The 24076-nt window shown below is 51.9% G+C and overlaps 1 protein-coding gene across 3 annotated transcripts in view; it reads left to right on the forward strand.

Annotated features, from left to right (window-relative positions):
- Positions 1 to 24076, forward strand: part of CNTFR (ciliary neurotrophic factor receptor) — a 206588-nt gene that overhangs the window by 160258 nt on the left and 22254 nt on the right. For all 3 annotated transcript variants that reach the window (XM_064642348.1, XM_064642349.1, XM_064642351.1), the window contains 2 exons: positions 22461 to 22578; positions 23359 to 23525. In XM_064642348.1, coding sequence (XP_064498418.1) covers positions 22461 to 22578; positions 23359 to 23525 — 285 coding nt within the window. The remainder of the gene's footprint in view (positions 1 to 22460; positions 22579 to 23358; positions 23526 to 24076) is intronic.

A 24076-nucleotide genomic window follows, 5' to 3' on the forward strand; every position in this document is an offset into this window, starting at 1 on the left:
GACTGAGCTAGCTCTGCCAAATGCTGCATACATACAACAAAGACAACAGTAGCTCCTTGAAGATTGTTCCTGTGATGTTATTTAAGAAGAGATTTTAGAAGGACCCTGGAAAACCAGGAAAGTAAAGAAGGATGTGAAGAGAGCAGTGGAACTGCCAAAATGAAAAAGACTTAAAATAGTCTGTTCAGTGCCTTCAAGGAAAGCTGGAAAGATGCCCTGACTCCCGTTGGTAATTACCTCCAAGCAGGGAAGATGCTGGGTACTAAACCAGCAAGCAAAGGCATAACTAGAGCCAATAACTGGAAGCTGAGCACAACCACGTTTGAATTAGAAATGAGGCTCATATTTTTAATAGAAAAAATGATTAAGCATCGGAACAAACTGCCAAAAGCCGTGGCGGCTGCTCTGTCGCTTGTTATCTGCAGAGCAAGGCTGGCTGCCTTGCTGAAAGATGATTCAGTCAAACACGAGTTATTGGGCTCAACAGAGGGGTAATGGAGGGACGTAATGGCCTGTGCAACCCAGGAGGTCAGGTGAGATGAACTAATTTTCTCCCGTGGCCTTCAAGTCTGTGAGTTAAGGAAGGTGCATTTCCCTGTCTTGCAGATTTAGCTTCGCAGTTGCTGTTTCTTTCATCAGATTATGTGACTTGGGTGTTTGCTGGTGCAGAGCAGGGCTGTGAGGTAAAACCTGCAGCACAGGACGCTGTGGGGTGTTTGGAGGATGCTGCATGTCCCTCCTTAGGATAATGGCCAAATGGTGGCTTGGCACTGGGGTGTCTGCAATGCACAGGGAAGTCAGAAAGCAAAATTTGCCAAGATGGGATGAGATGGCTCGGGTCTGAGAAAGCTAAGGAAGAAGAGAGATAGGATGGAGATACTCAAGTAAACATTAGCATGGAGAGAAAGCTCCTGCAGCCCTCCTCCAAAGGAGGGATTGACAGAGAGCTTTTGATGAGGAGCTGAATGGAGATAATGTGCCTTCAAACGGCATGAACCTCTGCCTCCAGTGTGCAGACAGGAGCTTGGCACAGCACTCCCAGAAGCACTTACCTTCCTTAATGGCCAGGGAGAGTCTCCCAGGCCACCCCATTAGGAACTGCCTCCCCAGGCGAGCTGGCACAAAGTGCTTGGCCAGCTCAGGGAGCAGTTGTGCTACAGGGACAGTGATGCTGCCTCCAGCCCTGACACTCTCAGCCCATACAGCTGGGTGTAAGGCAGACACTGAGAGTACAGTGGTGCAGCACACCGTTTTGGGGTGAGACCTGGTTAGTTTGTCTCTTTCTGAAGCTGTCTAACCCCTCGAGGAGCAGGAAGAGCTATGCCTCACTCAGGGGAGGCTATGCATCTTCACATGGTGCTGTGTCCAAAGGTGCTGACACTGCTCATGAGGACACAGCCCAGGGCAGGAGGACCTGGTGGCACAGGGTAGCAAACGGCTGCAGTGGACTTGCAGGTGATCTGGAGATGTGGAGTTCCGAGGTGGTATTGCTTGTGGGCAAAGCAGCACCCACTACCCCAGGCTCTCCACCAGCACCCTGCACGGAGAGGGCACAGGTGAGTTCATACTGGGCAGGAGACTCAGCAGAGAGAGACAGAAGAGGAGGGGGATGCAGCCCCAACACAGGGCTCCTGCTGAGCAGCTTTTCCCCATGAAGGAACTAACACAGCGGCAGCTGCTGCCAAACATGATCCAGGGCGCATACCAGTATCAGCGGGAAGGAGCTGGCCCTCCTGGTGTTAGGAGAGGGCCAAGTCCTGTTCACCTACCACTCGGGCAGTGCTCCCTGCTTTGCATGAAAGAGGCGCTTTGATTGCTGACATCTGTAGACAATCAGATAAGAATTAGAGTTATTCCTCTCGGCATAAATGGTATTTCTAATCTCATAATCCCTTAACATTGTTCTCACCAGGATGTGGCTGCTGCTAATCCCTGAGAGTTTGTTCTTGGGCAAATTTCAGGGAAGCTGGGAAGGTGCAGGAGGAGGGGTTGCCCACCTTCCCTCCCCTCACTCCTGGAATCCCTTCCCAGTGCAAAGCAGGCACGGAACAGCTGGTCAGGTTGCAGCCCCTCTTGCCAGCTGGAGGATGCTCATGCTAGGATAGAGGCATTTGCAGAGCGTTTTCACCACTGCTGCAGAGTCCCCACGGGTCTTCTGTCCACATTGACCCGAGTCTGTCTCTTGGCTGATCAGCTCTGTGGAACCAACAGCAGCTCCAGCCTGGTTTAGACACTTGGCTGCTTTTCGAAATCAGAGGCTGATACCTGAGGAACAGCCTGGAGCCTCTATTTCTGTGCTGAAGAGGGGCAACGAGGGAAGGATCCTGCTGCTGCGGGACTGCAAAGTCCAAGGTCTCCAGACAGATCAAGGTTGTAGGTGCTTTGTAAGGACCCTGGGCTGCCTTTTGCCCTATTTTTGCATCTTCTTTGGGATAGAATGGGGAGAACCACTTGGATTGCTCCTTACCCCTGTCCTGATGTTGGTGCACTGGTTACAGATGTGGCCTTCCATCCTGGCCACCTTGCAGGCACAGTTAAGGTGGGAAGGGAGCTGAAAACCTCTCACCATTTTCCCAGAACAGTCAGGGATTCCCAGTTCTCTTGTCCCTGCTGCATCTTTCCTTCTGCAGCCCAGTCCAGCTGTGTGTGATGGCTCCAGTGGCAGGTGCCAAGCCACTCCAGGGGCTTGCACCCAGCTCCCAGTGGGAGTAGGGATGAAATTCAGCCTGAGTGGTACTGGGCTCCCCTGCTGTCTGCAGCCATGAGCAATCCACCATGGTGCAGAGGTGGAAATCTGCCCTGGCCACCAACCCATCCCAATGTGCAGGGGCCAAGACAGCATTTTCTCAAGGAAGCAGCTTGCAGTTCAGAGGGCCTGGGTGTGCCAGTCTCTGCAGACATGGCTCTGTGCCTCTCCTGGGTTCCTCCTCTTTTACGGCACCTGTTGCTTCTCCTGACACTTCAGTATTTCCCCACTTCTATTCTGTAGATAGGTTAGAGAAGCAGCACAACTACTTCAGCCATATCTTGGTCATCTTCATCTTGGCAAGATGAACATGTTGGAGATGGCTTGGTAGCAGTAAATACTGTAAAATAATACCCATCACTGTACCCTCCGTGTTCCTCTCATAGCATCCTACTTGCCAGCATCCATCCTGTCTGCTGTGCTGAAACCTGTCCATCACTGCCTTGTAGCTCTGAGTGATTTGCTACTATAGCTGCATTTTCCCATGGAGGGATAGCTCAGGTCGCTGCCGGGGCCAGGACTCCTCCTTATTCTTCACGGCTGGAAGGGAAGGACAGGGCATAGTCTTGCAAACACTGTGAAACTCTGAAAAGTCCCTGGGAAGAGGGGGGTGAATAGTGTAAGTTTGTAGTGAGCCAACATAATAACTGCGCTGTGAAGGGTGGCAACTGGAGAAGGAGCTAGTGGGAAACTTTGTTGCACTGGGAGATGCTAATCTTCGAATTCCTAACGGGTTTGCCCAGAAAGCAGAAATGAATAGGTTTTGCTATTCACTGGCAATTTTGGAAAAATGCCCTGGAAGTTGGAGCCAGATGAAAATTTTTGTTGAATTTTGTTAGAGAATTAAGCGCTTCTGTTCAAGATTTTGTTCATTTTATTTTTGTTTGATGAGGTTTTTAATTAAATCAGAGGGAGCTCCAAAAGGAAAAGCCCTGGAAACTCAACCTTTCATTTAAAATCACCAGAAGCAAAAAAAACACTGCTGTTGTTGTCCTGTTTCTGTTGTGAACAAACAAGCTGCATAGCACCCAAAAATGTATGAAACTCTTTGGCATGGCCAGATCCATGGTGTTCCTTGGGACAAGGTGCTGTGAGGACAGTTTGCTTCGTCCCCTATTTGTGTGGTCCCTTGGCTGTAAACAGGCATTGCCTGCAATCGCTAAGAAGGGTGTGGGTCCATGGCTGTGGATGGGTGAACACATACAGCTTCTGGAGCTGGTGTGGGTGCAGACCTGCCAGGACCAAACCCTGACACATGAGGGGTTGGAAGTAGACAGGTAAATGTGCCCATTGGCACTGGGACTATGCACCTCTGCCCCTTTCCATGCTAGTCTCTTCCTCTCTGGGATGTTTCACTCTCTACAGGAGTACCATCCCTCTGTCTAGAATTGAGCTTTGCCCTATACCGAATCCTGGGAGAGGACCCCTGAGGTCAGGTAGACATCCCAGCCTTGCCTGGGGGACAATTTCAGCCCTGAGATGTGCCATCATACTGAAAGATGTTGGAGGGCATCACATCTGCAGCTGGAGGGCAGTGGCAACATTCCCCAGACTTTGATGACCTCCAGAAGTGGGTTGTGCCTGTGTTATCTCCCTTCCCACGAACAGCCCAGTCCCTGTCTCTTAAAACTTATTTAAACCAGCCCTTTTTCTCCTTGGGGCTTGGATAACATTGCTGCTCACAGCCGAAGGCCCTCCTGGCTCCACGGTAATCAACCAGGGCTGCACCAGGAAAAGAAGATAATTAAATTCAGGCCCTTGCTTTTTCCCCATCAAGCAGATGCAGCAAGACGGCAGTCCTACAGAGACTTTATCTGGGGCAGGGGGCAGAAATTTTAGTCTTGATCTTCCCCATAGCAGCTGCTGGTATGTGTCCGCTGAGCCGGGGACCCGCTCCCCCTATCCGGCCATGCCTTGCTGGCTTATCATTTCCAATCCTATCAGAAACAAAACTGCTGCTGCTTAATGCTTCATTACAGGCTGTTATGTGTCTCCTGCACTGCCCAGGAGAGCAGCAAGGAGGGCTCTGACTCTATTTAATAACTGTTTCATGGTTCCTAATTGACAGATAAAAACACTACTAACTCAGTTTCATCGAACATAAACCATGGGCAGGAGCTGCCGTGCCCTTCTGGAGCCGGGGTGGCAGCATGAGTTTTGATCCATTATTTTGACATGGGAAATCCATAACGTGTCTATCTGCCATCACGGTGACAAGTTAAGGCCTCACTTTTTCCCTTTGTTGGTTTTGGCTTTTACAACCTGGGGAAGCCGCTGGGGAGGGATTTGGGGAAGGGTGGCCAGGGAGGACAGAGAAATGGTGGCTGGTGCTTTATTCTCAGGGGGCCGTTGCCACAAGGGTCTGCAGCACCCCTAGCACAGTGCTTGGCAGAAAGGATTGCCTTTGCAGCATGTGCCCATGAGGGATCCATGTCTGCTCACCTCAGGGCTGTGCCTCACGCTGGCAGGTTCCCAGACCCAGGGCTGTCACCCTGTGGCTGTCAGGCTGAGCCACACTTGTACCCGGGGGAAGATTCACCAAGACTTTCGGCTCTGGTAGAAAAGGACCTATATGCGCTCAGATGAAACAGGAAAGGATTTATTCTTGTAATTTTAAGATGATGGGAAACCAGGGTGTTTCTTTGTGCACTGTGTGGTTAGCAGGATTGCATTAGTGCCTGAGGGATTCCCTTGCCCCTTTTTGCTTGTGCAGGTGAGCAAGTGACCCGGACTTCTCCCATGCGTGTTGAGAAACTGCAGGCAAAGAAACCTCTGCTCTCCCCAGCAATCACATGGCAACAAACACAGGGCCAGGGTGTGCAAATAGTAATGAAGAGTGTTGCAGACGTGGAATTCAAAAGCCGCGTGCAGAACCTTTGGGATTTGCTTTATCAGATCCCACATGAGGCCAGCACTTAAAGAAAGTCTTTGGAAATGAGATTTTACAGGGCTTTCTCCTCCCATCACAGTGTCTGGAAACTTAAATACCAGCTGGGAGTCCCACATGTACTTGTGACTGCCAGAGGGGCTGAGTGGCACCCAGGGTAGAAGCAGCATCGCTCCCGGGTGGCATGAGCAGAGGTGGAGTTGCAAAGGGGAAGTGTTGAGGGCCTGCAGCTCTGTGCAGAGCAAAGCAAATCTGACCTCCGCTGAAGGCGTGCTGGGAGGATGAGAGGTTATTAGTAATGAGCACTTCAGGGATAACACAGAAGATACTGATTTAAATAAAAATCACCATAACAGCAGCTCTAACAGTACCCTGTAGGTCACTTGGAGTCGAATCAGAGGATCCAGTGCTGGCACACTCGGAGCATTTCCTAGCTGCAAATATCACTCTGGAGAGAGCCAGGACTGCTGCCTGTGCTCCTGAGCAGGGACAGGGACAGGGAGGCAGGCACTGTGCCAGGGATGCCTAAAGAGACCCACTGCAATGAGGTTAGAGGCTGGAGCTGCCGTGAGCCATGAGGGCACACTGTGCTGTTTGCAGCGCTGCCAGGAGCCACAGTGCCAGGAGCTGTGCAGGGCCTCGGCGGCCCGGGCTGTCTCCTGCCTCAAGCTTGCAGAGATTAACTGCACTGAGGATGCATGGTTTGTGTGGACAACGCAAAGGGGCCCCAGCTGAGGCTGGGGAGAGCTTCAGCTCCTCATCCATGGGAGAGGAGCGGAGTGGTTTCCTTGCCACCCGTCATATCAAGAGTGCTTTTGTCAATGGGGTGTGAAGGGGTCATAAAACACTACCAGCTATCTCCATAGACAGCTAATCCATTGCTATGGATTTGTTATTAGGGAATCTGGCAGACCCTTGTGCAATTCCTTGTAGCTGGCTGTAACTCTGCTGCCATGGTACAGCCACCCGCAACATCAACTGCTCTCATCATGATACGGAACCATGTCATGACATGCTATCGAAAAATGGGAGATGCGATGCAACATATTAGCCAAGCTGTCAAGATAAAATGAGTCTCAGCATGTAACAGAAGGGTTTCTCCGCTTCAGGGATTTTTGTACAAGGAGTTTTTAGAGTGTTTCCTCCTGATCAGTGTGCTTCCATGAGAACTGGGCGTTTTGCAGTGTAAACCTCCCATGCCCTTCAGCTTTCCCATCAAATACAGGCAGACCATCTGCTGGACCTGCTGCACAGACAGCACGGGCTGCGCCAAGGTGGATCTGCATTACCAAATCTCTTGTCACTTCCTGCTCAAGGGAATTTAAACCACCTGGAACAGTTCCCTCTGGGAGGACCCAGCTTCCCCAGGACGAGCTCACAGCCTGGCTCTTGCATCAAGCAGCGTGTGTACAGCTCAATCCAGCACATTTATACATTAGAGTGGGTGACTGGAGATACCAGTCCAGCCCAGATCCTGCCCACGGAGCTGTCTTGGGAACATTACAGACCTAATCAGCATCAGCTGCTCTCTGAGGACAAGGCAAGAGGGGCAAACTCACCTGCTTGGAATAGCTGCTGAGAGTGGTCAGAGGCCGGGAGCTGTGGCTGGTTACTCTCCACTGCCTTGTGACGGGGTTTCTATAGTACTGCAGTCTCTGTTTGCACTCATACTCTGCATAGAGACAGTCACTCAGGTTTAATGTCCCTGTAAATGACATGTGTGAGTTTTTTTCCAAATCAGCATAACCTTCTTGTAGATGTGGAGCTCCTGGTGCAGTGCTGCAGCCCTCCGGCAGCACCCCAGTGCTCTGCAGCCCCCTCAGGGTGCTCATTTCAACATGGAAAACCCCAAATGGGGCAAAACCAACAGAGATGCAGCACAAGCAGCCAAAATCCAGCTGTCTGGGACTATACAAGTCCTGCTGTCAGTGGGTCCAAGCCAGTGGTAGTATGAGCATGGTGTTATACATTCACAGCAGGCATAAGGATATTTCCAGGACTCTTAGAGGCCAGTTTACAATGCTGGGATTCTCTCCAGCCAAACCTCTTGGGTTCAGATTTCCACTAACCCATCTCGTTTCCTTATTTTTCTGAATCTCCCAGCAAAAATTAAACCATTGGCTGCTTTGACCAGCTCTTTGCTTGGAATTAAATTACTGATTTCTGACCACTGGTTGGTGGTCCTGGGCTTGCTTGTCCTAGGGAGAGGGTGGTAGAGAGTAAAAGCAAGGTAACAGAGAGTAAAACTGCACCAAAGAGCTTGGGCCAAACAAGGAGCTTTGTCCCCGAGTGTGACAAGGTGATTGACCTCAATATCCTTGTGTCATGGGAAAAGGCAGATGCTGCACAGCATCCCCTGCAGCATCCCTGTGATGTGCGATTTGAGGAAGACATGAGGCCTGCTGCTGCTGCCTGCCCTGCTGTGTAGCCTCTGCCAGGGTGCTGCTCTGAGTGAATCCCTCTTTGAAGGGCAGCAGAACTCTCAGGAAAGCCTCCAGCCCTGATACAAAGACTTCCAGTGTCAGGGAATCCTCTGGAGCCTTTAGTGATCTCTTACAGGTGACAAAATGATATTCACTGTTTTTATTGGTTGAATCTGCACAGATTTGGCTTCATCCACTTGGGTGCATGCTGGCAGGTGGAGGGTCAGGATGGTGGGGTCAAGCACACCATCCACACCACTGAGCCACAGCCAGCCTGGCTTTGCACATTGTGCCAGCACTGGGTGACAAAGGCGTTTGATGGGCACCATGTTTGCAAAGTTAAGGGTCTTTCTAGCACACGTGTTGTGTACCCCATATAAAGGGAAGATATGATTTGCCTTCCCTGAATGAATGCCTGTCTGTCCCCGTCAAGCACAGCAAGAGCAGAGGCAGCCTGCTTGGCCCAGCCAGTTCCCTCCCCAGTGGTTAAAGATAGATAAAGGCAACTGAGAGCATCAGCCCAGCCCTCCAGAGAGGTGACTGTCCAGCTCTCCTTGTCATTCCTGCAGTCTCTCACCAGGCTTGGCTTCCATCGGGCTGGTGTCTCTCCCGACTCAGGGCTTGGGGAGGGCAAGATCTGCCCCACACACTTCCAGTCTATGACTCAAGTCTTCTAAATCCTGCCTTGTTTCATGCCTTGAGAGGCATCCCACGTCTTAAAGGATTCTAGCCATACTGGGGCCAACTTGCCCATCCTGGGTGTAAACCCTTAGCTCAGGCAGAGCTCAGGTGGCTTTCCTTACCGAGATCTATTGGTAGAGTTCCTTTTAATAGCATGTACGTGATGTGGAGTGGGATAAACCACTCCAACTCTGGGTGGCACGTCATAAATCTCAGGGAAAAAAATAATGCAAAGGGCCAGGAGGCTGGGGGGTGAAAAAAAGCAGAAGGAAGAGACTGTTTTCTGAGAACCCAAAGCAGTGAGGGGTGGAGAGCAGGAAAGGCAGGGTTGTACGGCTTGCTGGGGCAGAGTGTGCAGTTGTTTATACTGGAAATGAGTTTCTGTTTATTGCAAGCTATGGTGGGGAGACCACAAAGTGAACGTAAAACAAAATGGGAAGGGTGTGGGAAAAGTCAGGGGAGGGGGAGTGGGTGCCTTTGACAAACTCCAGAAGTCACGTCCAGTAATAAATCAAGCCGGGATCTGTCCCAGGACACAGGACCCAGAACATCTGCTTGGGCTGCAGGGAAGCTGGGCAGGCAAGGAGGGATCTCCCAGCCCTGTCTGGGGCCAGGCAGGAGGCAGGGGCTTGGGCGGCTCAGCCACCCATGGGTGCTGAGCCCCGCAATGCTCATATGCCGGCAGAGGTGGACCGAGCACCTGGCTCTACCAGGACACATGGGGAACTGCACTCAGGGCTGAGGGATTTAGCAGCCATCTTCAGTCAGCCTCTCCATCCTCAGTAGCCATCCCTTGACTGCTCTGCACCTCCATTTCCTTGTCTGTAAGGTGGCACAGGGTGCTTTTCTGCCATTTAATCACTTTTCCCAAGCTTTGCATCAAATACTGCATGGGATAGCAACTCCTGCAATGCCTCAGAGTTGGGGTATGGTGTAGGTGCCACTGGGAAGGGAGGTCCCCTGATCTCTTCCAGGGTAGCAGGAATTGATGTAATAACAGGGCTGCTGGTGAAATGAGAGACAAATCTCATGATAACCCCACTGGAGCCAGCAATGCATCCGTTCTGTGTACAGACTTTGAAGGTATTAAGTGCTAAGGATTTTGATTTGACATCTGAATCCAGCTGCATTTTTGTGAGAAGCCCTCGCAGGTTACAGCTCCAGACCTAACTTTCATAAATAATCTGTTGCCTTGGGTGTAGTGCTTTGGAAGGGGTGGTGAATGTTTGTTTTGCAGATTCAAGCATTCCCCTCCTCTTCTTCCTTTTCCCCTTCCTTGGAAAATGGATCCTATTAACCACTGCAGATGACACAACACATGCCAATACATTTGCAACCCATTTGGCTCATAGCGAGGGCTGCTTTCGAGCTACAGACTTCCCCAAGGGTCCAAGTAAAGCACTGTCATGGGAAGAGAAACAAAGATTGTGTGTCTGCCCTGTGAGTCCTGGCCCAGTTGTTGACTTTCCAGCCCATATTAGTGCAGAAAGCAGGAGAGACAGCCACTGAGATGCATGTGTGAGTTATGACCTCAAAAGTCATTTGAATTTCATTATGCTGGGCCATGGTTGAGCTGCTCTGCCGTAATGCTGTGGGTGCTGCTGTGGGATCTGCTGTCCAGAAATGCCTGTGACCCACTTTCTGGGCACGGGGTTGCTGTATCACACTGATGATACGCCTCCAGCATCTTCCTGTGACAGACAAATCCCAAATCTTCCCGTCAGGATCCTGGTCGGGTTCAACCTCGTGTCACCACTGGAAAGGTCCAAAACTTTGGCAGCATTGCAGCATTTCCCCACTTACTCCAGGCATATTGCCTTCCTTCCCGTGCTTCTGGTGACTTACAAACCATGGGACAGACCTAGCTGCACTGGCATTAACCCAGCCAGAGCTGCTTTTTCTGCTCCAGGAGAGGATGGTAAACTATTTGGGTAAACCCCTAGTGCTCTGCTCTGTCTGTTTTTTGCTAGCACCTCCTTGCAGCTCTCATCCTCAGCCAAGCCCTGGCTCTCAGACCCATCCCGGCTGCTCACCTCATCTCAGAAGGATTCTGAGCCATCTGTGTGCATCGAGATGATGCATCTCCTTATTGCAGGAGGCATTTGCAGTGTGTTCCTGGTCCATGATGGGGCTCATGTGATGGGGCTCATGTGAGCCAGGACACCACACCATCCTTATGCTGCTGGCAAGGTCCAGACCATGGGACTTACTCTTCACCTGTAATTTTCTGTGCAACACTTCAGAGAGCACAGCAAAATCCTTCAGTGACTCTAATAACGTTTCCCTTCAAAGCTCTAGGGTATTTCCCCCCCATCCCTGTGAAGTCACGCTTCAGGTCTGCTGAAATCCTAGCAAATACCTCCTAAAATCCCCTGGAGCCCCTGCGACAGTTTATTGAGAGTCCAGGACTGCTTGACCTTGGAGGGGGTGAGAAAGGGAGGGGAAGAATGAGCAGCCCTGTGCTTCCCTGCCAAACTACTTGATCCAGTGCTGAGCCTCTTGCAGAGACCACAACCCAGTCAAAAATCAGTCCCAGCCCATCAGTGGGGTATCTGGGCATAATGCCCTTCTCTCCCCTCTGCTCCAGGTCTCTGAGGGGTCTCCCGCTGTGCTGGGCAGTGCTGCTGCATGCACAGTGTGGTGTGTTCCCCAAAAAGGCAGCAGTGCCCCAATCACCTGTGGGTGGGGCCCATCTCAGCATCCTGGCTCCTTTATCCTGCCCAAAAGAGGTATGGGGATCTCTGAGTGACAGCTCGTTCCCAGCTGTGGTGCTTGGTGTGAGCAGGGGGTTTGCCCACCCTGGCGATCTATCCTTCTGCTGGGGATTCCCACCAGTCCTCAGGAAATAATTAAAATATTGATAACAATATTTTGTATGAAAATAAGTGCTTGTTATTTCTTCTTTGTTGTAAGCAAATCAGAGGATGCATGGCAAGCTGCTCTCCTCCATCAGGAGAGGCTGTGCTGAGCATCCAGGTTATCACTGTCAGGGCAGACTTGGAACGATGCTGCTCTTGCCACTGATCCGGTGCTGATGCACTCGGGGAAGGTGTGTTTGCTTCTGGGGTTTCATTGTTAAAAGATCATCGATAAATTACAGGGAGTCCAGAGAAAAATTGATTAAAGGATTAAAAGATAGCGTATGACCTAAAGGGAAGATTAAGGGAATTTAGTGAGGTGCTTGCTGTGGAGTGGAACTGGGGAGAGTAGGGAAGGAAGAAAATAAAAACAACCTTGCAAAGGTGGCAATTAGACCAGGTGAAAACAGTGGCTGTGGGTAACTAAATTGGTTTGTGCTTCACACTTTGTTTTGCAAATTTCAGGCTCTCGATTGAGTGGGAAGTGGCTCCCCAAGCCCCTCGAGCTGTTGGAGCTGCCCTGGCCACACATGCCATGAGTGTCCCCTGGGGTTTGCCCACTGCTGTTTGTGGGGATTTAAGCATCGAGCCAGGATTTGAGGAAGATGAGCATCATTTTCATAAAGCAAAAGGCCTTTTTTTAGCTCCCTTTCTTTACGGATGGGCTGAATAATGGGACGTCCCTTGAAGCAGCCTGAGTTAAGGCTGCAGCTATTACTTCCAAATGCAGTGAAGTCTGGAGCTGTGTGACTTACATCATCCCAAGGACCCCATTGCCTTAAAAAAAGAATGAGGCCAGGGCCTGACTCAGGCCTGAGGATAAAAAAACAGACATTCATAAAGAGAGCAGTGGCCTTGAACTGTGGTGTTAGCTGAGCTGGTATCCCAGCCCACCGCATCCAGAAATGTCACACTCCTCTGGGTTTCATCCCCTTGAACAACACACTTTGGGTGAGCTGCAGAGACTGATAGTCTTCCTGCCTCCACCCCAGCACAGGGGAGGATTTGGGCTTGAGGTGGGGACACTCCCACTGTTAGTGACATGCCTGACTGGTATTTTCTCAAGGCTAGAAAGTGGGCAGCTGAGGACTGGTGTGGAGACCTCACTTCCTGTGATAAATTAGGCGTCTTCCCATATACCTGTCATTAATGGGATCGCATCATCCCTGAGCAGCCAGAATAGCACCATAAACCAGAGCCATCCCCTGAGGTGTCCTTCTCAGCTCCATCCCCACCATAGTTCCAGTGCTTTGATTTTCCAGGATATATTATGCAGAGGCACATATGGAGTGGTTTGGGTGGCTTCACTGGACATACTGAAAGAGGCTGGCTACTGCTGAGAGGACTTGCACATATTCAAGGTAGGAACAGCATGGGAAGATTGTCATTTCTCTGCAGCCAGCTCTGGCATCTCTCTCGGGGGACCTCTGGCTCCAGGCCAGCTATTTTTGCAAGGTGCCTGTAGCTGGGATTTCCCAGCAGGACTGTAACAATGACCTGAAGCTGGGCAAAGTCACCAGGGCTCTTCCACACTCCCAGCATAGTCCCTGGGGCTCAGCGACAGGCACAGGCTGCAGATCAGCCCTGGAGCAGCGTAGCATCTCACCAGGAGAGTATGGGGGGCAGAAGGGCAGCCCCAAGGATATGAGTCAGTGACCAGGGGATGCTGAGTCTGCATGAGCAAACCCAAATGCAATCAGGATGGCCAAACGTGGGATGAGCAAATGGTTCCACTTTCTGTGCAGACACCTGCTGCACAGGAAGTAGTACCTTCACACAGATGCCCACTATCAGGTTCCCTGTCCCAACTGAACCCAAGGCTGAGCAGTTGGTACAGGCTTAAGGGCACTAAGGGTTCTACCTTGTAAAGGGATGGGAGAACAGCCTGCAGCGTTTTGTCTAGGAAAACACGTGTGAGAAAAGAGGAGAGAGTGGTTTTCAATAAATGCTGAAGGAAAGGAACTTTTCCTGCAAAAGCTGGTGCAAGTGCAAGGAGAAAGTGGATAGGGGATACATCTGCTTACTAACTGCTCCCATCAGTCCCTCCTCCTAACCAGACAGGAGAATAGAAGCCCAAAAATATCCTTTTCTCTACTCCAGAGAGACAGAAATCTCTTACTTCTTCTTTTGCATTCCCCATGGAGTGAGAAACATGTCTGCCAGGAGGTACCTCACTGGGGTATTGCAGAGAACAACAAGGGGAAGAGCAGAGCAGAGAAGGGGATGCATCCAGACCGCATGTCAAGAGGGATGAAGAGAGAGGAGGCATTTTTGGAGAACTGCTGGCTGTTAGAGGCAGCCCACACTCCCCCACTGGGAGTGATAGCTGGTAATGTTCGTGGCTGGGTTGTTACTCAGTACATGACAAAGTGCTTATAGCTTCCCTCCAGAGGCTCCTCATGGATAAATATACAACTTCCAGGAGTTCTGGTGGGACAGCTTTGCTGAGGATACGTGGCTGCTGATGGTCCCAGTTGTGTCTGATCACACCTGGTATTTTCCCTGTCTTCTCCATCTGGAGAGAGGATGGATTGCTTTCTTGCTGCCTTTGAATAAGGTGATGGAGTGGGCAGGGGCATTTGTGTGGTGTAGGTTATGCAGGGAATTTGTACCTGAAGCTAGGAAAAAAGGGAGAAGTGGATGCTGAGTTCTCTTCTGCAAGCACTGCAGGCAGGGAGACAGGGGACTGACATGGCACAGAACTTCAGGGTCCCCAATACCTGCCAAAGAACCATCAAGGGCATTCCCCCTGCACAACTGAGAAGAGGAAGGCACTGCCCACCCTCACACCAGACAGGAATGTTCCCTCTCTCTGGCTGGCAGCTTTTAGAGCTGAGCTCCTGGAGGAGATTAGATTGCCAGGAGTCTGCACAAATTTGGGCTCCAGGACTATGTGTTGCTCACAGCTGGTGTGGACTGAGGTGGGGCACAGCAGAAACCAGAGCAGTGCCAGACAGCTCTGCTTTTTATCAAGGACTACCAAGGGAGGCAGATCCTTCTCCCTGGAGATCAGGGCTGTGATGTGCTCTCATGTGCACTGACCATAATCTGCTTGGGGTGAGGAGCAGCTGCTTGGGGAGCCCATGTGTTGCTAGGAAGCATTTTCCCCCTGCATTGCCTTGGCACAGTGCATCCAGCCTCATGTCGAAGAAAAGGGTCCCTGGAAAGAGAAATTATTTTGGCAGGGACTGGAAAATCCCATGTAATTCATGCCCTTCAAACTTCCTAGCCATTTTATAAGGGACAGGCACAGCATTTGGATGGGAGCTGCAGCAACATCAAGCTCTCCTCTCCAAACCCCAGTGGAGGAAAGCCCCATGAATGTGCAAAAGCCAAGAGCACATCAGCCCCTTGCTCAACGCGTGGGAGCTGCAGCCCCGGCACTGCTGTGTGAGCGTGGAGACTGGCATCCTGGGATGCTCCGGTCCTGAACTGTGGGCATGGATGCGCTCTCCATCCCCGGGGCCTCCCAAGGCTGCGTTTGCCGGCACCCTCCCTCGGTTGCTGCACATTCTCTCACCCTACACCGCTCCTCAGGTCTCCGGGAGCTGGACGGGGGCCCGGCACAGTCAATCCTAGAGCAGCCGGTAACGACGTTCGGTCATTACTGCCCGGGGCTATGTGCGAACCAGTGACCTGGCTCTGAAATGGTTTATGTTACATGCAAATCCCCTCGCAGAGGTGTTGGGGGAGGAAAGCCGGCCTCGCCGTGAACTCCCCGGGCTGGAGAGCAAACCCCAGCGCTGCTGCAAAGAACCTCCCGTGCCGGGTGCGCTGCTGTGCCGCCGCATCCCGCCTTCACGGTGCCCCCATCCCGGGGGTGCCGCACCGAGCACGGCGAACCCCGGCCCCGCTCGAGGACTGGCGGTGCTACTGTTATACACAAAACAATAATCAGCTGCCGTAACGAGGATGCAGAGTAGCTGAGCTGGCTTCCCTGCTGTTGTGCCGGCTCCAAGTAGAAACAGCTGCATTTGGTTTGGTTAAATGTTTTATTTACTCACAATTATCCCAGATAACAGATTTGCTTTCTTTTGTTCAATATTTAATATTGTTTCAGAACAAAGCTGCTCTTTGGTTTCTGGTGAAGGACAGGGGGGTTAGTGGGGACTTTCCCCTGTGATGCAGTCCCAAGTGAAGGCTGGAGGTGCCCAGCAGCCCTGCTGTACATCCGTCCCTAAGGCATCCAGCCCAGAATCCTGTTCCATGGGGGACGAAGTCAACTGCAGGAGCACAGTTAGGGATTGGGGTGCTAGTGTGCTGGGCAGGATCTGCAAGGACTCATATCGTCATTTTCCTTTGGACAGCAATGCTGTCCAGTACCAGCGCTGCTGGACAGAGGGGGAACAAGGGGGTCTGTCATGGGTGCAGGATGCCAGATGGCTTCTCCTGCCTAAATCCCACATCTTGAGGAGCATCTCCAGAGACAGTTGTCATGCCAGCCATCCAACCCACCCCTAGCCACAGTTCTCACAGCCCCTCTTCTCTTGGTCTTTCCTCTCACAGACTGGGGCTGTGAGGCTTGCTCACTAATTTTCTGAAGCCTGAAGAGTGGTCAGGTTGAAGAGCACCTCTGCTGTGCTGCAGACAGCATGGCCTCATGCAGTGTGGGATGAAGCAAACTCCTCTGAGCCTCTTATCACACCAGGAGCTTGCCCTGCTACATGGGCTTGAAAGTGGGACGTTCCTCTCTATGAATAATGCCCTACCCAAAAATTTACAGCGTTGCCTCTTGCCGTGTTCACTGAATTTTCTGCAAGGGAAATGAGAAAATCCATAGCTTGGTTTATGAGCCCCAATCAGTGTAAAACAGGGTCTTTTAGAAATTTATCTTTTGCTGAGTCCACCTTTTTCTCCAGCACCTTCTGGGGAATAAATTCTTGCTCTTTGAGGCTGGGGAGCTGGCTCCTAGATGGTAGCAGGGTCAGGGGACTTTGGCTACAGCTGTAGCTGTCCCTGGCCCCTGTTGGGAGCTACCAGGGAGGTGCTGCATCCTATGAGTGTCAGGGCTGGGCCAGGTGCTGGCTGAATGTGGACAATTCTAGTGTCAGCTGGGATGGCTTACACTCCAGAGGGGTATGTCTTCAGTGTCTAATTTCAAGCGGAAGGAATGTCTTCCTTAAAATGTCCACTTGCTAAGGTTGGGGTGGCTTAGGCTGAAAGGGAGAGACGTAAACCCTGTCTCCAACACTTGCCCAGGTCACCCAGGAGGTCAATGAGGAACAAACCCATCTCACTCTGTGCCCCTGCACTCTTGGGTTCTCTAATTCTCTCTCGAATGAATTTTGCCTCATTAATTAAAAAACAAACAAAACCATCAAACCAAAGCCAAACCCTTGCTTTATCCTTCTTGAAGAAGCAGTGGCTATGAACATGATGTTCCCAGAACACAGCATCACCTGCCTACGCACCACCCCACTGCTGTCCTTTGCACCCCTTCCCATCCTCATACTTACCCAAGAACAACTGGACAAGGGGAATCAGAGCAAAATCAAAGCTTCACCTTCATCCCTTTCACCAGCAACAAAACACAGCCATATCCAAACATTTGGATTGATGGAAGGCACTGTCCCCAGCCACAGCCATGCTGCACTCCAGCGCAGGTGGTGCATGGCAGAAGGATGCTCCCCTGATCCACCTGGCAGTAAAAATATGATTTATTCACCATTGTTTTCTTTGTTGTTTTCTACCAGCCTGCTGTACACAAACAATTTTAGAAAAGCAGCATTAGATAAATAATACATCATGCTTGCAGCCAGCATGTGCATAACAAAAGCATCTGTGTCGATGTGCGTGTAGACGTGAGGGGTCTGCTGCTCTTGTGCACATTTGCCCACATGCTCAGTGCTGGCATCTCACTCCCAGGTGGGTCCCTGTTGTGCCCTCTGGCCTCTGCAGCTTTGCTTTTGGTCACTCATCTGCCTTTTTACTCATCAGTACATACTCACAGCCTGCAAGGTCATGGCTGCGGTGCCAAAAAAGTCAGTGGGTGATGATATGGAGGGTATGTTAGGCACAGACAAGAGATTGGGCAGCAGTCCTGTAGTGGGCACTGGGGAGAGACCAGGATGCAAACAGCAGGAGTCTGGCAGCAAACAGTATTGGTTCTGGGATTGTTCCCTAGCACAGGGCAGCACAGGGGTCCTGCCCATGTGCAGGCAGGTTGTGTCACAGCTGTACCTCTAGCACAAGCACATCCTGCTGCAAGGGACTCTGGAGCCTTTGCTGGTCCAAGACAGAGATGATGAGTTATGCAGGTGACCCCAAAAGCACACTATAGGCTCATTATCCCCCATCAGCCCAGCACCTGAATGTGCCCCGAGTGCACCAGAAAAAATACCTCCTACAGAAGTGTTTGAGAGGCCTCTTAAAACTTTTATTGGCACTATTTTTTGTATTCCTCCACCTGTGGAGCAAGGCATCTTTAGTACGTTCAGCCCTCAGCAGGAGAGGAAAATTATAACTGATCCATTTCAGAAACCTCTAAAAGTGACCTAAAATAACTTTTCTATATATAAAAATGTCATGATTTTAATGTCCATTATCTCATGACCTAGCAGAGTTAGGAAAAGCTCTTGTAGATCATTTTTAGTGGTTTTTAAAATGGATTGGTCACACTTTTCCTCTGCACAGTGGGACTCAGGGTACAAGGATAACTGGGCTTTAGAGATGAGGAGGGAAACAAAAATGTGTATCTGTGCTGATGCATCGAGAGCTGTTTCATCCTCAAAGTCCACTTGTTGTGCTCTTACCAGCTGAGCAGGGGTGCTGGAGCTGGTCAAGCAACAGCTGTTTCCAGCAAGCGAGAGAGACAGAGGTTAAAAGGATGCAAAACACTGGGCACTGTGTGGTTGGAAAGCCAACTCCATCCCTGCCATTAGTCTTTTGTGGGGTCTTCAGAGATGATGACCCTGGGCCCAGGTTTTGCTGCCTGTTGCAGCCCCGTATTCTGCTGGAACTGCTTGAGAGCAGCATGCCCATGTGGGATACACTTGGCTCTGGTGCAGCCTTTCATCCCCTCACCCTCAGCTTTTGCAACAAGGCTGGTTGCAGCCCAAGCCTCTGGGAAGCTGCCACAGCCAGGCATTAAACGCGCCAGGTTTCCAGAGAGGACATCAGCAGAGCAGAGGACATCAGCAGAGCACGTGGGAGAAGTGGCTTCCTGCCATGCGAGAGGTTAACAGACAGATTAGAGAGGGCAGGCACTGTTTGTGGTGAAAGGAAAGGAGCTCTGCCTTTACATAGTTCAGCAGCTCCATGAAGCGACAGGGAAGTAAATATTTGCCAGGATTAAGGAGGCTGTGTGCAGGAGAGAAGTGCCCAAGTGGCTCATTGTGTTACTTGGGCTGGTTTTGGCGTGGGGCAGGTGCTGAGAGCTGGACATCATCTGGGGGAGAATGAAGGAGGTTGGAGCAGGACACCCCACACCCAGAAGCACTGCCCAAAGCCTCAGGGCAGAAAAAGCCTTTAAGGCTGCTCTCTTGATGGCTTTGTTTGGCTCCACTGCCTTTCTTGCTCTCTCTGTCGGCCTGATGGGCTGGCCCACCTCCAAAGACAGCATTACAGAGTGCTGGATCGATTGGAGCCTGCAATTTTATTTGCTGTCTTTAAGAGCCTTTGATGGGCAGCATGAGCTGTGCCAGCGAGCACCTTTCATGGGAGAGGAGGGGAGAGGAACTAGGTTGCAAGACACCATATCCCACAGGGAGATGAGGGCCCTGCCACCAGCTTGGAAAAGACAGAGTGGGCAAAAAGAGCCCTCCCAATGCACCAAGGCAGATGAGAAGGGGCTTGCAGCCCTCTCCTCTGTGGTGCCTGGCAGTCATGATCACAGTCACCCATGTGTTGTCATGGTCACAGCTCCAAGTGGCACATTCCACTGGCCCTGCTCTCTCCTGTGGGGTGGATTTACTCCCCATCAAGGTGGAAAATGGGGTAGTTGCATGACAACCCCCTCCCGAAATGCCTGTGGCTCTGGGACCGATGGCTCTTTGCAGAGATGGAGGTTGCAGGAGTGTCCCTGTGAGACAGCTTGTGTCTGCCCAGAAAGAGAGGGTGATAGCTGGGGCAAGACAGCTGCTGGGGCAGCAGCATCCCTTCAGCTGCATCTGTGCTTGAACTCTGCATCAGGAGGGCAGAGATGCAAGGGTGGTTTTGCCCCCTTCCCCAGCCTCTTCTTCCACCCCTGGCTTGCTAAAAGGCACTAGGGGATGAAAGGTGGAGTGTACTGTGGACACAGAAGGTTGGGGCTGCATTTGGGGCCCCAGTCCTGAAGCAGAGGGCAGGATTTTCAGGGCATTCAAGGCTGTGAAAATGGGGCATCTTCAAAGGCTGCTGCAGAGTGGGCTGGAAGCAGGGGGCAGCTTGGTCAGCCCCCACCTTCTCCCAGCAAAGCAAACCTGGAGGCATGAGCCCACCCCAGCCTCCTCAGTGGAGGAATTAGCACAGATCACAAAGAGCCATATCAGGGGTAATACTGGAGACAATGGAGGTAAATTATCCTCAGATGGACTACTAGTGACACAGTAGCAGTGCAGCATCTTGGGCCGTGCAGGTAGGATTGGATCCTGCGGGACTACAAGGATGCTCGAAAAAGCCCCGTCTGCTTCTGCCTGGCTTCCCGGCGTCTCCCGGTTCCGAGCGGGACAGCTGAGCACAAGCAGCAAATGGGCGAGACGCTCACGGTAGCATCCCTAGTGTCCCCAGCTTCTCCAGCGTCCCTAAGTAGTATTCCCAGCCCCAACCCTGTTTGCCGGGGGCCGGGCAGGTGCTGTTAGCCCACAGTGCCACCACGCGGTCACCTGGGCCCCAAAGGCTGCCCCTAAACTGCGTGCACCCCTTCAGCCCCTCCGGAACACTTCCAGAACCCCCACTGCATCCTGCAAAGGGCAATGCTGCGTTTGCTTCCCCCTTCCCTGGGGAGGCAGGGAAAGGGTTAAGGAGCCTGCGAGGAGGAAGAGGATAGAGCTGTAGCAGGGATCAGGCCCTTATCTCTGGCCTTGCGATTAGCCACTCTGTTTTGCTGTGGAGGGTCTGCTTGAATAATTTAACTGGGAGGCTCATTAACCAGACTCTGGCCTTCGTCTGTCGGCTGAAGGCTGAAATAGCCATTAGGAGGAACACGTGGAGCGGAGCAGCACAGCCTTCCCTCCTGCTGGCCCCCTCCACTCCCTCTCCCTCTCCTTCTCCTTCTCCCTGCTCCCTGACACTGCTGCCCTTGGCTCTCTTGTCATCTGCTGGCTCCCTCTCAGCCCTGCCCCAGGGATGCTGGCAGGTGTGCAAGCCCTGTGCCTCAGTTTCCCCTCAGCAGACTGTAGTAGACTCTGTAGACTCCAGCTGCAGCTGGAGCTCATTGCATCCCTCCCCCCCCAACTTTTCTAGAAAAAGCCATCTTTTTTTCCTGAGCCTGGGCTCTGCTGTGCAATGCTGAGCCAAGATCCCAGCATCCTGCCCTGGCAGTCTGTGCTCATGGCAAACCAGCTGGATTGGCCCTCTCCAGGTGTCTGCTGCTGCCCATCAGGGTCCTGCTCTGGTCCTGGATGTGTCCTTGAGGGTGTTATGCTAGTGAGACCTGGGCTGTGCCTAAGTGGGACCGAAGAGACCTCCCAAACACCTGCAGCTCTGCAGGGCTGCACACACATTGGGGAATTGCAAGATATGGCTGCCGGGATGCCCCATTTTCTGTTGATGCTTCAGGTTTTGGCCTCCTTCTGGTGCAGCAAAGGCACTGACTCCACCCTTTATGCCTCTGGCCCAGCAGGCAGAGGAGTGTTAGACTGGTGCACAGATTCCCTGAACCAACATCACAGAATCATGGAATCACAGAATGATCTGGGTTGGAAGGGACCTTAAAGACCATCTCATTCCAAGCCCCCTGCCATGGGCAGAGACACGTGGTGCACATCCAGCCCCGGGAGTGTATTTAATGGCAAGGCACTGTGCCAGGGTGCTGCAGTTGGAGCCAGACTCTGCTCTTAGCAATGCAAGTGCCCAGGTACTGAGAGGAGTTGACCTCAGCATCAGGTCAGTTAAAATTTTTAACAACAAGGACAAAATGTATCAGCTGAAAGGTATCACATCTCATCCTCTGCCAGCGCTGGCCTTCGGCATTTTGCAAAGTATTTCTGCAGCTCTGGCTGTGCTGCTGCAAAGAGCAGGATGTCCAGGAAAGCCAAATGCAGTGTGGGTTTAAATTCTCTTCTGACTCTGATGTCTAGGACCAGCTAACGAGGCCAGAGGAAGGCTGCTCCCACTGGGTGCTCTCATCCTGTCTCCAGTTGTCTCTTGGGAGGCAGAGCCCTGGGATGGGATGCTCTGCCCCATGCCAAAAGCATTAACACTGCTAATCTGCCTGCAGAGCTGAATTTTTTCTGCTGGTTTCACATTGTTACTCGTCATCTTGCCAGTGGTCCTTCATCCTCCCTCTAGTCTTTTGGAGGATCATCCCTCAACAAGTTTATCACTCCCCAGGGATGTGGCAGAGAAAGCTGAGAGCAGTGTAGCTTAATGGGGTCAAGAGAGCAGCACCTCCTCCTCATCAGCAACATCTCTGTTGCAGCCTGGAAGATAATTTCCCCGGGTACCTGCCAACCCCCTCTGTCACTCCATCTCTCATTAATGGTGAGCTGCCCAGGGAGAAGGGGAGCTGCTGTGCACAGCCCAGTCCAAAGTAACGTCTCATGGGGGACCTCAGCACCATGCATGGGACAAAGACCCCCAAATACTTCCAGCAACTGATAAACACAGATCAGGCTCCCATTGCAAACTCTTTCCTCCCAGGCTGACAGCAGTAGGGTCATCCCCTTGCTCGGAACCTGGTGATAACCCCTCCTCAGCAGGTAATTACTTTTCTCTTTCCCTGGCAGCCCCGCCTAGGGAGCCAGTGCTGATGTGCCGATCCAACAACTACCCGAAGGGTTTCTACTGCAGCTGGCACCTGCCTACGCCCACCTACATCCCCAACACATTCAACATCTCCGTCATGTAAGTGTCTGGGAAGGGAGGGTGGCAATGGGGCGACTTTTAGTCCCTGCAGCCTGGAGCAGGTCTCAAGTAGTGCCATGAAGTCTTGGGGCAGTTAGTCTGACCTGTGCTGAGCATATGGGATCAGTGTTCCAAAAATGGAGCTGGGGAAGGATGTTTCAGGGACATACAAACCTGATGCTTGGGACTGGGGCATTGTGCCAAGAAAGTTTTGATTTCCCTAGAGGGGACAAGGAAAGTCCCCATCTCCCAGGTCCCCTCTCCATGCCTCCCAAGACATCCTCTCTGCACCAGTTGTCTGCAGTGGAGGTGGTGCCTGCTGTTTTTTGAGACATTTGGCACATCCACACACTTTCCTGCTGTAGTCTGGCTATGTTTGTGCAGCAGCAGTGTCTCTCAGCTAGAAAAGGCCATGGCATGGCATCATTCCCCCCCATGCCTGAGTTCTGGCACAGCCCTTATACAGGCTGGTGCCATGCATTATCTTCTTCCTCTCGTGGGAGAGGCAGACCCAACCCCAACCCCAGCAGGGTCCCATCCTTTCCTTGAAGCCAGCGTGAGGACATTTACTGCAGTCTCTGTGTAGGCTTAGGATAAAACATCACACACAGGAGCCTACCCAATTTCCTGGCAGGAGGAAAGCAGCCTCTTTGGCTGTGGCAGAGGCTGGTGCATGGGGGCCGTGGGCTTAGTGAGGACACAGAGATGCTTACTCTGCAGCTTCCTCCAGCAGCTTGGATGCGTCCATAGGTAACAACTATTCTCACCTCTGCTTTCCAGACACGGCACAAAAGAGATGGTCTGTGAGAAGGATGCAGTTCCCAAAAACAGGTGTCACATCAGATACCTCCAGCTGTTCTCAACGGTGAAGTACAAGGTGACTCTGACAGTCACGAATGCTCTGGGCAAAAACTACACCACTGTCACCTTTGACGAGTTCGCCATAGGTAACTTCCACGGCAACAACTGGCCTCTCCAAGGTGGTGTTGGGGTTGGCTTGCTCTGTGCTCAGCGTCGCCCACTGGGGAGACGGGATGGGGAAAGGATTGGCTCTCCAAGTGGAGCCTCTGCCTGTCCATGCATGAGATGGAGACGGGGTCTGAGCCATGCTGGCGTCCTCCCCATGACCCTCTCATTCTCATGGCCTGCTGTAACTGATGCCAGCACCTGAGCATCCTGGGGGAGCCAAGCAGGATGGCCACAGCAGCCTCCATGCTGATCACATCAGTGGCCTGGTGCCCTGCATGGTCCCATCCCCAGTGGTCCAGATCGCCCATGGTTGCTGAGCTCCTCCCTGCTTGGGAGACTGGGAAGTGGCTGCCACATACCAGGGCAGAGACATGTTAAAATTGTGTGGTCCAAGTGGTGTTGCCCATCTTACCCCTCAGAGTGTCCCTAAAAGAGAGGTTTGGTGTTTGTGCTGGAAGCAGTCCTGGGAATTAGGAGTGGAAGGGAAATTAAAATGTCCCATTCACTTCCCTCCATCCTTAGTCAGGAT

The sequence above is a fragment of the Pseudopipra pipra genome, chromosome Z (assembly GCF_036250125.1).
Source record: "Pseudopipra pipra isolate bDixPip1 chromosome Z, bDixPip1.hap1, whole genome shotgun sequence".
Lineage (NCBI taxonomy): Eukaryota > Metazoa > Chordata > Aves > Passeriformes > Pipridae > Pseudopipra > Pseudopipra pipra.